This window comes from Sylvia atricapilla, chromosome 22, assembly GCF_009819655.1.
Source record: "Sylvia atricapilla isolate bSylAtr1 chromosome 22, bSylAtr1.pri, whole genome shotgun sequence".
NCBI classification, from domain to species: Eukaryota; Metazoa; Chordata; class Aves; order Passeriformes; family Sylviidae; genus Sylvia; species Sylvia atricapilla.
Window position 1 is genome coordinate 7358496 of NC_089161.1, and position 13967 is coordinate 7372462.

Consider the following 13967-nt stretch of genomic DNA (forward strand, 5'->3'; position numbering starts at 1 on the left):
TCCAGGGACATCCCCTCCTATCCCCCTTCCCACCTCACGTACTGTGTCTCCATAAGACTGGGACTTGGGGGTCATCTGGTGGGTCCACTGCAGACTCCTGGGAGGGGAACATCACCCCCACCTCCCAACTTGGGGGGCAGTGGGGATCCTCAGGGTGACACAGGTGACACAACACCAACCCTGTCCCCGTTGCCCACATTACTCCCACCACCCATGGTAGAACTTGGGGACATTCCCAAGCTGCTGCCTCAGTTTACATGAGAAGAAAATAGGGGGTGGGAAGTGAGGAAAACTGGGAAGGTCCCAAGTTCTTTTTTTTCAGTGTTTATTAAAAACAAAAACAAAAAACAGGAAAAGGGGGGGTGTGGGGCCATGTGTTTTTTTCATTTTTTTTTCCTTTTCTTTTCTTAAAAAGACCGTGCTGGCTGAGGGGGGTGTGGGGGGGTCCTTACCTGCGTGGGGGGGCCCCCCCCACCACTGTCCTCTGCTGAGGTGCCCCCAAGACATCCCAGAGTGTGTGTGGGGGGGTGTGAATGTGGGGGTGACACCTCTGCACCCCCCACCTCTCCCTGACCCCCTTTTGGGGGAAGTCCAAGCCTCCCCTGGGGGCCCCAATCCCAGCTGGGGGAGGGAGCACATATTAAGGCAACTGTCCTGCTTGGCTCTGCTGACCTGGAGGGGGCATGGGGGGACATCTGGGGACCACCTCTCCCTGCTGGAGAAAGGGGGGGGGGTGACCCCACAAACTGCAGGGCGTGGGGCTCTAGAGCTATGGGCTATTTACACCCCCCGGGGGGGCAGGGGGGGGTTGGGTGTGCTCACAAGTGTCTTTCCCCCCTTGCCTCCTCCCCAGGGCCACGTCAGGGGGTCAGGGGTCCTGCAAGGGTCCCGTGGGGGGAGTGGGGTCCCGTGGCCCCCCCCTCAGGAGTCCTTGAGCATGTTGATGCGGGCATAGATCTTGAGCGCAGGGCCCAGCTTGATGTTCATGGTGCTCATGAGATGATCCTCCTTGAGCAGCAGCAGTGCCTGCCCATCGATCTCCTGGGCCCTGAACTCCTCTGCGATCTCCTGGCAGCCTGTGGGGAGGGGCAGCATCAGCAAATCCTCTCAGGGTCCCCTAACCTAAGCTTCTCTGTGCTTAAATCCCCTAAAATTTTTATTTTGGAAGTTATCATATGTAAATCCCCTCCTCCAAGTATCCTTAGGTTTATCAGTGAGTAAAGCCTCCTGCCCCCCCAAAACATTAATGGGTTTCTGAGTGGAATCTCCCACCCGCCCAAATACTTATGGGGTTATCCGTGAGTAGATCATCCGCAAAAATATATATATTTATGGGGTTATCTGCGTGTAAATTCTACTAAAAATATATTTAGGGGGTTTTCTGTGAATAAATCTCCCCCAAAAGCACAATTCTGGGGTTATCTTTGAGTAGATCCCTCCTTCAGCATGTCGGGAGGGATGTAAGTCTTCCCAAAACCACGCTTCTGGATATCCATAGGCAGATCCCTCCCTGTCCATCCCAGGACAGCCCTCACCTGGCAGCGAGCGGATAAACTCATAAACATCCTCCACGTTCCACTTGCTGGGCTCGCTGGGCAGGAAGCGGTGGCCAAGGCCGGGCAGGTCGCGGCTGTGCACGTCTGGCAGCTCCATGTCTCGCAGCTCCAGGTCCCGCTCTCCCTGTCGGCGCCGGGACGTGGAGGAGCTGGCGGAGATGGGTGACAGCGGCTCCTCGTAGCTGGAGTTGTCAGAGCAGCGGCTGGAATCCTCCTGGCTGTGGTTGAGCTGCAATGACGCCGTCACCAACCCCGCTGGGACAGACGCTGTGGGCTGCGGGGCAGTGCTGGCCTCAGCACCCGCCCCATGTCCCCAAAATTCAGGGACAAACCCCAGGCTTGGCACCAACCCCATGTTCCCCCAGTTGGGGCCAAAACCTGGTTTCAGTGCCCACCCCATGTCCCCACAATTGGGTGGGCAATTCTACACCCAGTACCCACCCCGCGTCTCCAAAATTCAGGGACAAACCTAAGGCTTGGTGCCCACCCCACATTCCTAAAATTGGGAACAGATTCCAGCCCCAAGGCCCACCCAACTGGGGACAAACTCTGGCCTCGGTGCTCATCCCGTGTCCCCCAACCTGGGGATAAGCTTCTGACCCCCCTCACCTGTTTCTTGCTGTCCTTGCTCAGGGGGGGCAGAGTCCCTTTGCAGCTGCGGCGCCGCCCGTGGGGGGGCCCTCCTGGTTTCTGGATTTTGTTGCGATCTGGGTGGAACAGCCCCACCCTCTTCGTGCAGCCCACATTGTACCTACCACGGAGCCATGGGTCATGAAGGGGTCCCCACTCTGCTGAAGGAATTTTAAGGATACCTCTACCCCACCAAAGAGGGGGAGGGTGGATTTTTCAGGCTTACCCCTCCCATGCTGAATGGATTTTCAGGTTACCTTTCCCCTGACAGGTAGATTTCTGGGTTACTCCCACCACCCCAGGTGAATTTTTGGGGTTACCTCTACCCTGTCAAGTAGATTTTGATGTACCTCTACTTGACTGAAGAGGGCCCAAGATGGGTTTTAGTGTTACGTCTGCTCTGTCGGGTGGGTTTTGGGGTTTCCTCTACCCTGGTTGGGTGGATATTTGGGCTACCTCTATCCTACTGAGGAGGGGCCTGGGTAGATTTTGGGGTTACCTCTACCCCACCATGGAGGGATGGCATGGGTTTTGAGGTTACCTCTACCCTACCAAGGAGGCTATGGGTGGGCTTAAGGAGTTACCTCTTGGCACAGGCCATGGAGCAGAAGCGCTTGGAGCGCTTGAACTTGTAGGCGAAGTCAACGCGGCCACAGAGCTCACACTTCAACTTGGGGGGGTTCCCCTCCTCTTTGGATTCTGGGGGGCGTGGAGGGACACCCAGAGAGAGAAACCAGCCAGCTCAGCTGGGGGACTCCGGGGGAAATCCCGGGGGCTCCCAGGGGGCTGGGCGGGCTGGGGGCCCGGGCGCTACCTTGCAGGTACGGCTCCTCCATGTCCGAGTCAGTGGTGGTGGTGTTGTCCTGTGGTGGGAGCTTGTCCGGCAGCAGCTCCTGCGCATACTGCTTGTGCAGGGCTCCCACCAGCAGTGAGGAGCGGCCCACCTGTGCAACACACCTGGCTGCACCTGTGCCCCAGTGCCACATGGACTCCTTCCGGTGCCCATTGGGCTGGCAGGGACCATCCCAACCTCCCACATCCAGGGATGAGGGTAAGGAAAAGAGGATGTGTTACCAGGTACAGCTCTGCACCTTCCTGGGTGATGGTGACATGGATGTAGGTTTGGGGTCTAATTATTCTTTGACTGACCCAGTCCTGACCCCTTAAATCCAGGAGCAAGGATAAGGAAATGAGGATACATTACCAGGAATGATTCCACCCCTCCTGGATGCTGAAGTGCTCAATAACAAGGGTTTGGGAGTTCGTAATTGTCAAAGTGACCACTCTCAACCCCCCAAATCCCAATGCCCCCTTCCAAATCCCTCAGCTCCAGGAAGGACAACAGGTATGTTACTGGGAACAGTTCTGTCTCCTCTCAGATAATGGAAATGCTCAGTAACATGGGTGAGGATTTTGGGGCTCATTACTGTCTGGGTGCCCCATTCCCGACTGCCCAAATACATGAGCCCTTTTCCCAATTTCTCACATCCAGGAACAAGGACAGGTAGAGGGGGATACATTATTGGGAATGGCTCAGCCCCTTCCTGCACAATAAGGAACTCAAAAATGTGAGGAAAGGAGATTCACAACAGCATAGATGTCCCATTACCAAGCCCCCAAATCCAGAAGGAAGATAGGGAGAAGGGGATATGCCCCTTCCTGGTCAGTGAATTGCTCAATAATGTGTGTGACAATTTGGGGGTTCAAAATTCTCTGGGTGCCTCATTCCCAACCCCCTGCCAAAATCCAGGAGTAAGGATACAGATTGGTGGATACATTACCAGGAACAGCTCAGTGCCTTCCTGAATTATTAAAAACCTCAATAATGTGGAGGAAGATTTGGGGGTTCACAAGGGCCTGGATGTTCCATTTCAAGCATCCCCCTGTCCCAGAAATAGGGGTAGGGGGATACCATACTAGGAAGGTATTTGCCCTATTCTCAGTCATGAAGTCCTCAACACATGGATGGAGGGTTGGGGGGGGGGGTGATGATTGTTTGGATACCCCATTCCCAAAGCCCCCAAAATCAGGAATAAGGATACAGAGAGACAGATACATTACTGGGGATGGTTCTGCCCCTTCCTGGATGACATCCTTGATGATATGGGTGAGGATCTGGGGGTTCACAATGGTGAGTGCCCCATTCCCAACCTCCCAAATCCAGGAACAAGGGTATGGACACCGGGATATGTTACTGGGAAGGGCTCAGCCCCTCCCTGAACAACAAAACACTCAGTAATGTGCAATGATGCAGAGCCCCAAATCACGGAATAAAACTACAGATTGCGGGACACGTTACCAGGAATAACTCAGCCCTTTCCTGGATGACGAAGCAGGGGAGGATTCGGGGGTTCAAGGCCAACTGTGCGCCCCATTCCCAAGGCCCCAAATCCACGAACCTTCTCACCGCCCGCAAGCCCCGGGTCTGGGAGACTGGGATACGTTACCGGGAAGGGCTCGGCGCCCTCCTGGATGACGAAGCCCTCGATGACGTGCGTGAGGATCTGGGGTTTCACGATGGCTTGGGGCGGTTTGTTCTCACCATTGTGGGGGGCGGCGCCGGCGACGGTGGCGGCAGCGCTGCCAGAGCCCGAGGTCATCCCGGGAATGCGGGGCTGCGCATGGAGGCGCTCGGGGGGCTCTGGGGACGAGCGGGGGACACACAGGGTGAGGGGCGGGCGCTGACGCCGCGCTGACGCGGGGCCGCGATTTCCATACAGCTGGAACAGGGAGCAGCTGCTGCCGCTCCCAGTGCCACCAGTGCCGCCCAGAGCGGCCCCGGAGACACTGGGAAAGGGGTTAAAGGGCCCCTCAAAATAACCGGAGGAGTCCGGACACTCCCCAGAGACCCCAGGAAGGACCAGTAAAGCCTCAGGGCGTCGCTTTAAGGCACCAGTAAGGCCGCATCTGCCCCAGTACAGCCCCAACAAGACTCGATCTACCCCGGAAAGCCTCGATTTCCCCCAGGAAGACCCTAACAAGGCTCGATAAAGCCGGAAACCTCCGATCTCCCCCAGTACGACCCCAGAAAGGCCCGAACGACCCCACTAAATCCCAATGAAACCGCAACAGGGCCCGATCGACGCCCGCAAGATCCTAATAAACCCCTGTACACTCCAGCAAAGCCACAGCAAAGCCCAGTGAGGCCCGATAGCCCCCCAGCCCAGCCCGCCCCCGTTCCTCTCCCCTCGAGGCCGCCTCGGCCCGGCAGCACCCCCAGACCGCGCAGGCCCCGGCAGCCCCATCACCTTTGTCCGGCAGCGGCGGCTACCGCTGCCCCCACCCCTCCCTCGCCCAGCCGCGGGGCCGGACCGGGGCCGGGGGCGGATGCGGAAGTGAGGTCAGAGCCTCCGCCGCCCCGAGCCAGGCCGGGCCGGGCCCCCGCGGTCGGCGCTCACTCACCGGGCGCTCAGGGGCTCGGGGGGGCCATGGTGGGGGGCCGGGCCGAGGCTGAAGCGGGAGCCGCGCCGGGAGCAGGGCCAGGGCCGAGCGGGGACAAAGGCGGCGGCGGGGGCGGCGCCTGACGCGGACACGCCCCCCGCGCACCCATTGGCGGGGGCTGCCGCCGCGCGGGCCGGAGCTTCGGCGTGCGGACACGCCCGCCCCACGAGACCCCGCCTCCCACACCCCCGCCATCGGGGGGCGGTCTCGCCCACCGAGGGGCGTAGCGGCAGAGCCGTGACCACGCCCCCATCCCGGCGGCACCGCCGCACGCAGCCGGGCCGGAGCCTCCAGACGTGGCCACGCCCCCAGCCCGCGCGACAGAACCGCTCGCACAGAAAGGGGCGTGGCAGCGCCCCGCCCCTCGGCGCTCTCCGTGTGTGAGGCCGCGCCCCTCCTACTGGCAGCGGCGGGCGCCGCAGCCCCGTGTCAGCCGTGTACACGGGTGGGCTGAGGGAACTGCCCGCAGCACAGCCCGGCTCCGCGCACCCCCGGCCTCAGCGTTCCCCCGCTGTGGGGCTGGGGGTGCATCACCAGGAATGGGTGCCTGTCGCAGTGGGGCGGGGGCTTACCGTGCGTCAGAGGCCGCTCGCCCTCAGGGGTGTCGGGGCCCGGGGGGGCGGCAGGTGGCGAGAGGGCGGGGGGCTGCGGCGGGGCGGCAGGCGGGCTCTCGGCGCTCCTCGGCATGGGCAGCGGGTCCCGGCGGGCGCCCTCGGGGACCCCGAGGGAGGGCTGTGGTGGCAGGGACACGCGTGGGAGAGGGTCAGGTGTGCACACGCACCAGCGGAGGTCAGAGCAGGTGCATGTGCAGATGGCACAGGGGCATGCACCTATATGGCTGGAGAGTGCAGACCCGTGCATGGGTCACACGCAGTCATGTGCCTAGAGTGGGCATGCACATATGTCACAGTTGGGCACATGTGTCCGGACACACCTGCTCTGGCATGCACATTTGCAGAGACGTGCATGGAGCCTGTACACCCCCCCACAAACACACGTGCCTGTGGTCTGGTGTAAGTGTCATGCACATGCACAGGCCTGATACACATGGGTCAGGCAAGCATGTCTGCACTCATGTGCATGGACTAGGCACATACGTAGCTCTGACACGTGTACATGCACCTGGAGTGAGTATGCACACACATGCAGTGAGCACACACACATGCATACGTGCACACATGCATGTGCATGTGCCTGGCAAAGCTGCACATGCAGATGTGTATGGGCCCAGTACACACATGCACAGGTCACATATACAAGGATCAAACACACCTGCACACAACACACGGATCAGCCACATACTCCCCATGTCACAGGACCAGGTACACACAGACACATACGGGGCTTGGATGGGGCAAACCTGTGCACACGTGTGCACAGAGCAGGTACACACATGCAGTGTGGTATGAGCATGCACACCTGCACAGCTGCGGACTGATGTGACAACCCATGCACATTTCAGAAACACACATGCACACCCGCATGTACAGGGATTGTGCACTTGCACACCCACGTGCATGTGCACACATCTGACTCCCCAACATCCCCCCATTCCCACTCCAGTGTCCCCATTCCTCCTTCCCTCTCCTGAGCTCCCCTCACCAAGGGCCTTGGGGGCCCCTCACTGTGAGAGTTTGGAGGGAGCTGTGGGAGGACTGCAGAGAGGTTTTGAGGCCCCTTACCATAGGGGTTTGGTGAGTGGTTTGGGGGTGCTTTGGCAGGAGGTTTGAGGGCCATTCACCATGAAGGTTTGGGGCAAGTTTGGGGGTCTCTCACTGTGGAAGTTTGGAAAAATTTGGGGGCCCCTCACCATAGGGGTTTAGTGGGTGGTTTGGGGGTACTTTGGCAGGAGGTTTGAGGTTTGGGGGCCACTCACCATGAAGGTTTGGGGCAAGTTTGGGGGTCTCTCACTGTGAGAGTTTGGAAGAATCTGGGGAAAGGTTATGGGGGCCCCTCACCGTGGGGCCAGTGGGCTGCAGCTGCAGGATGACAGCCGAGGCGTGCTGGAACTTGCGAGGGGCAGTGTGGCAGCCAGGGTGCCCATTGGGGGGGCCACCCTCACCCCCTGCTCCTTGGGGGACTCCTGTTTTGGGCTGGGGAGCTGGGCCCGGGCTGGCAGGGGGCAGGGGCTGGAGCTGGGGGGTGGTGGGGGGCCCCGAGGGGGGCTGCCCACGGGGGCCAAGCTGCTGCTGCTGCTGCTGCTGGATGACGAACTGCTGCTGCTGCTGCTGCTGCTGCTGCTGCTGTGGTGGCTGTGGCTGCATCGGCTTCGGCGGCTGCTGCAGGAACTGGGGGGCCTGCAGCGGGGCATAGGCTGCGAGGACAGCAATGGGGACAGAGATCCCTCCTCATCACCAGCACCTCAGCCCCAAGGGAAACACCCCCAAGGAGGCTGCTGCTCACTCTGTGTTTGTTCCCTCTGGTGCCCTTGGACAATCAGCTTTGCTCCTGCTGCTGATGCGGGAAGCTGCGCTCAGGCTGTCCCAAGGGGGGCGCAATTTTGAGAGCCGTGCCAGTGCAGCACCCCAGGCTCCAGCCCTCCATGGAGCCCCCTGAATCACTCCCTCACTGCCCCAGCCCCCTGTACCCCACAGGACCCTGGGATCCTATGGGTGGTGAGACCCTCTTGGGCAAGGCCGCTGCCAGTGAGGGGATGAACCCACAAGGTCCCAAATAGAGGCAGGTGACAATGTACAGGACACACCAGTGTGGGCCATCACTAGGTTTCAGAGTGAATAGCCCATGACTCCCCCAGCACCCAGGGGTGTCCCCCGCCCTGGAGCAGCCCCTTACCTGGGGTGACGAGCGGGTGGGTGGCAGCGGGGGCGGTGGCACGGGCCAGGGCATGGGTTCGGCCCTCGTGCCCATCAGCCTTTTTGAGGTGCTCGGCGGGGGAGTCGGGCGAGGGCCCCCGGGGAGGGCCAGCTCGGGGAGGGGCACCCCCGGGGGGCTTCATGGCCAGGGCAGGGAGGTGGGGGCCGGCGGGGCGCAGGGCCAGGCTGTGCACCTGCAACGGCAGCGGGTCAGGGGTGCCAGGGCAGATTTTGGGGGGCTGGAAGGGGTGGGAAGACTCACCTGAGGGGTGGTGGGTGGTGGGACAGGTGGTGGGGCCGGTGGAGGGGCCGGCGCAGGGCTCTCGGGCCGGACAGCGCTGACAGGGCCCGTGGGTGTGAAGATGAGCTGGGGACAGGGAGAGTGAGTGCACAGCTCCCCGTGTCAGGGATGGCGCACCCTGTGTGTCCCTTCTCTGTGTCCCCACTCTGTGGCACATGGGTATCCATTTACGTAGGGTAGGGACAGGCCCACCCAGTGGGGTGGAGGGCACCCTATAGGGTCCCAACACCCCCCCAAAAGCAAAGAGCACCTGCTTGGGCACCCCTAATGGGGCTCTGGGTGCCCTGTGGGGTCTGGGCATCCCCAGTGGGATGGGGTGCACCCTACATGGGGGCTGGGTTCCCTCAGCAGAGTGAAGGCACCTCATGAAGTCTACACACCTCACAGCAGAGTAACGGGCACCCTGTTGGGAGGCTCAGACCCCCAGGAGGGTGAGGGGCACCCCATAGTCTCTGGGCACCCTATGGATTCCCCATGGGTCCTGGGCATGCCACGCAGAGAAATGAGCACCCCTACAGGATCACAGCACAGCCATGGGCACCCTGTGGGTGCTGGTCACCCCACAACAGCATGATCGTCATGGTCCTGGGCACCCCATCAGGATGCTGAGGCATGGCATGTCCCAGCCCCACCCTTACCATCTGTGCCCGCAGATACATCTGGGCCTGGCTGGCAGTAAGGGCAGGTGAGGCAGTGTTGCCCAGCAGCACAGCCTGCTGAGTGATGCCCGATGCCCCGGACCCCACGCTCTGTGCCCGGTTTAGCAGCTGTGCTGCTGCCGGTGACGTTGCCAGGTTGATCTGGAATGGGGCATCAGGAGAAGGTCGGGGTGCTGTCACAGGCAAGCACAGGTAGGGTGGGTGCTGAGAGGCTGAGGAACTCACTGTGGACTGCTGTGCTGGGGCCGGCTGGGTGCCATTGCCCCCTGAGGAGCTGCTTTGCCGGTTCGCCGCCAAGCTTGCCTTGGGGAAAAGCCAAAGGTGAGGGGTGTGGCAGCCCCGAGCGACCCCCAGTGCCCGCGGGGTGCCCGTACCTGCTGGACAGCGGCCAGGCTCTGGAGCTGGGCACTGGTGAGGTGCTGCTGCTGGAGCGCGGCCGTCTGCAGCATGAGGTGCTGCTGCTGTGCTGCGTACATCTGCTGCAGATACTGCGCCGCCGTGTTGGGCTGCCGGTGCAGCGCCTGCTGGATCACCTTTGGGGGGGAAATGTGGCCCCAGGCTGCACCACGACCCCCCCCCAGTGCCCCCCAACCCTCCAGTGCCCCCCAGCCCCATACCTGCACGGTCTGGCGGTCAGGGATGCCACTGTAGACGGAGATCTGGGGCCCGGGTGGGCGTGTGGCTGTGGTGCTGGCAGGTGTAGGGGCCGTGCTGCTGGCGCTGCTGGTGGGAGCCGGAGCTGAGAGCTGCTCATTCTCCATGGTGGGGCCGGGGCGGGATGGAGGAAGCGGATCAGACTAGAGCTGGCAGGGAGTACCACAGTGAGGGGGTATCCCTGGTACCTCATGTCCAGATGAGGAACAGGGGGCTGGAATCACAGAGGAGGAATGTGGTGTGTGCCTCTACACCACAGAAGGTGGGGCAGAGGAAGAATGATGGGAGACCCTGTGGTTCATCGTTCTCTACCAAAGTGAGTGTCAGCACCCCAGCAGAAATGGGGAAAGAACAGAGGGAAGGGAAGGACAGGAGGAAGGATGGACAGAGGAAAGGCTGGAAGGCAGAGAGATGGAGTTGAGAAGGTAAGGATAGATAGATAGAAGAATGGACTGGAGAAAGAGGGGGATAAAGGGGCAAACAGACAAAAGGAAATGAGGGAAGTAGGAAAGAGATGGAGAGAAGGAAATGAGGGAAGGAGAGGAAGGAAGTAGAAAAGGAACAAAGAACAGATGGCCAGAAGAGAAGGAAGTAGGAAAGAGATGGAAGGGAAGAGAGAAACCAAGGGTATTATGGAAGTAGGAAAGGGCAGATGTAAGCAGGTGGAAGCAGGATGGGGTTGAAGGATGGAAGGACAGAGAGAATGACAAACAGGAGAAGGAAAGGGATGGACAGAAGGACGGATGGAAAGTGAGGGACAAATGGAAGGATGGATGGGCAGAAAGGAAAACGGATGGGAGAAGGGAGGGAAAAAGGAATGGACATCAGGACAATAGAAGTAAGAAAGAAGAGACAAGATGGACATGAAAGACAGAAGGAAGGAGTGATCAAGGAAGGACGGATGGACAAGAGGATAGACAGAAGAAATGATGCGCAGGAATTACGGCTCTAAGAAAGGAAGGAAGGAAAGATGGATAGATAGAAATATGGACAGAATGAGGAAAGGATCCAAGGAGAGAAGGAAATGCTGAAAAAAAGCAGGAATGTGAGGGACCAAGGGATGCAGGGAAGAACAGACCAGAAAGGAGGGAGGAAGTATGGACAGATTAAAAGACACACAAGGGAGGAAGAGATGGAAGAAAGGCTGGATGGACATAGGAGAGGGATGGACAGCATGACAGAAGGACAAGAGGAGAATGGGAACAGTGCTGTGGGGGCCAAAGAGGGGGGTTTGTGGGCAGCACCTCTGTCACCATGGCCACTGTGGTGGCCATGAGGCCCCATGGTCACCGACAGCCACCCACAGCCACTGCATTCCACCTGTGTCACCCATCTGAGCCTCTGCAGTGCCACCACAGGACCAGGGACGACAGTGTGGGACACTGTAGACTATGGATAGCAGCCACTGAGGGTGGCATTGTTGGCCATGCCACAGCACAGCCCCACCAGGCCAGCCCAGCTCGGCACATGAGGAATGTGTCAGCAGGGATGTCCTGGCCTCATGCAGCCCATGGGGCTTTGTCCCCTGAAATGCCACTGTCGCAAAGCACAGGGTGTTCATTGGGGTGGCAGTACATGTGGCCTGTGACACATACCACCCTCTGGTCTGCACCCATGGCATGTGTCCACCATCGGCTAGAGAGGTTTTAGGCAGCACCTTTTCCACCAAACAGCCATGGAAATGTTTTTTCCCCTCTGGTGGGTTCAAATTAACATGGGGTCACCGCAGTGACTGAGACAGAGGGATCACACCAGGCCCATCTGGAGTCAATCCCCCAGGGGTGGGCACAGCTCAGGAAGCCCCCAGCAGCTCCCACTCATTGTGGGTCCAAGCCCCCTGTCCCCACCTACACCAAACCCCACCAGGGAATTTGGGATGTCAGATGGGGATACCTCACTTTTGACCCAGAAGTGAAGAAACCTGCTCCAAGCCCCCACAAACTATGACATCCATGACATAATATAAAGGGAAGATTTTGAGCACTGCTGGGACCCGTTGGAGTGGGGGAACATGAGGGGTCCCACAGCTATCACAGGAAGAGCCAGGGAGCTGGAATTCCCTGAGCTGAGCCCAAAATGGGGGTGGCAGAATAATAAGGGGGAAGGGAAATCTTGGCAGAATGGGGATACAGACAGGTTGTGGGGCAATGTGGGATATAGAGGAAAGATGGGAGAGGAAGCAGCAGTATGAAGCAATATGGGGGGAATAATATGGGGGTTCAGAATAAGGGGGGATGCAAGACGCTGGTGAAGGGTGGGATATGGTGGGAAGGTGGGATAGAAGATAGGAGGTCAGATAAAAGAGCAGGAATTGGAAAATGATGATGGGGTGGAAATAATAATAAAAGGGTGCAAAATCAGAGGAGGGGTGGAAGATAATGGGAAAAAGGGGAAAACACTAATGAAGGGGTTGGATAGAAGTGAGGGAGGTCAGATGTAACACTGGGGGAGTCAGATACAATATAGGGGCTCAGAGGCAACAGCAGGCACCAGAACTGATTGGGGGTGAGCAATAATAATAGTAATAGTAATAATAATAGTAATAATAATAATAATAATAATAATAATAATAATAAAAGGGGTGCAGGATAAGGAGCAGCAGGATATAATGTATGGAATGATAAGTTGGTGCAAAAAAAGAGGGGGGATGTAAGATGCTGGTGAGGGGTGGAAAACACTAGTGGGGGTGGGATGGAAAAGAGAGGGTCAGATATAATAAAGGAGGAATGAGATAAAATAGTAGGGACTGGAACATGAATGGTGGGGGTGGGAATAAAAGTAACAGTGCAAAATCAGAGAAAGGGGTGGAAGATGGGGAGTAGACTATGATGGCTAGGGGTAGGATGGATGACAGGGGCCTCAGATATAAAATAGGGGGTGAGAGATAACATGAGGACACTGGAATATGATGGTGGGCAGTAGGCAATAACAACACCACCACCACGACCACAATAATAGTAACAGTAAACAACAACAATAATAATAATAGTAATAGTAGTAATGGAATCCAGAACCAGGAGAGGAGGCGCAGGAGAAAGGGAAGTGGAGGGAGACACGGGTGGGGTGGGAAGCGGGGGCCTCACGGGGGGAAGGGAGCGGCAAGGGCCACGGCCCCGGGTGGGGAAACTGAGGCACGGCGGCTGCGCATGCGCGCCGCGCCACCCCCCCGCCCCCCCCCAGGTTCCCCCCCCCGGCCCAGACAAAGCCGCCGCGGCCCGGCAGCGGCGGCACGCGCGGTACCTGCGGGCCGGGCCGGCCGAATCGGTGGCGACGGGCAGGCTGCGCCATGGCCCGGGGGGCGCCGGGGGGGCCCGGAGCGGGGAGCGCGGGGGTACCGGCGGGGCCAGACCGGGCCCGCTCCCTCCTCCCTCCCTCAGGCGGCGGCGCGGCGGCGGCGCGAGGCCATCGCTCATTTGCATTCCTGCGCGCGTCACGTGGGGCAGCCCGGCCAATCGCCGCCCCGCCCGCCCCGCTGGCCCCGCCCACCTCGCTGCGCGCCCGCCGCTCGCGCTCTCCATGGCAACCCCGGGGGGAGCGGCGAGCGGGGTCGCCCGAGCAACAGAGAGAGCGGGGGGCGCGGGGACGCCCGAGGGGAGGTGGCCGGGACTGGCGTCGGGGGGAGGCGGGCGGCCACCGAGATCCGGTCCCCGGTGATGCCAGGCGGCATCCCGGGGCTGCCCAGAGTCAGGCCCAGCGGGATGCTGCAGCGTGGGGACGGTGGCACCATCCCTGCCGTTACCGGGGGTCACCCAGGGTCACCCCGATGATGCTGAGGATCGTTTCGGGCAAGACGGCGCAGCGTGAAGTTGGTGGCACCGGTCGCCGCTGCTGCATGGGGTCGCTCGGAGTCACCCCGGGGCTGCCCAGAGCGGGATGCTGCAGCCTGGGGATGGTGGCGCCGGTCCCTGCCGCC

The 13967-nt window shown here is 59.8% G+C and overlaps 1 protein-coding gene across 1 annotated transcript; it reads right to left on the reverse strand.

Annotated features, from left to right (window-relative positions):
* Window positions 1-293: 293 nt before the first annotated feature.
* On the reverse strand, window positions 294-13456 carry PHC2 (polyhomeotic homolog 2). The gene is made up of 15 exons (XM_066334508.1): window positions 13295-13456; window positions 10018-10203; window positions 9775-9933; window positions 9626-9703; window positions 9380-9541; window positions 8703-8807; window positions 8421-8634; window positions 7586-7941; window positions 6200-6359; window positions 4634-4827; window positions 3001-3130; window positions 2771-2885; window positions 2166-2307; window positions 1536-1830; window positions 294-1076 (listed from the first exon to the last, which is right to left on the reverse strand). Exons 2-15 carry the CDS (start codon window positions 10159-10161, stop codon window positions 922-924), a joined length of 2409 nt encoding a protein of 802 aa, XP_066190605.1. The 5' UTR covers window positions 10162-10203; window positions 13295-13456; the 3' UTR covers window positions 294-921.
* Between the last annotated feature and the right edge of the window lie 511 nt (window positions 13457-13967).

Coding starts and splice junctions, on each gene's coding strand:
- PHC2 (XM_066334508.1), bottom strand. CDS start 10,161: ATGGAGAATGAGCAGCTCTCAGCTCCGGCTCCCACCAGCAGCGCCAGC. Junction 9,542..9,625: donor CCCCAGCACAGCAGTCCACA/GTGAGTTCCTCA, acceptor GCCCCATTCCAG/ATCAACCTGGCAACGTCACC. Junction 1,077..1,535: donor GTTTATCCGCTCGCTGCCAG/GTGAGGGCTGTC, acceptor CCCTCCCCACAG/GCTGCCAGGAGATCGCAGAG.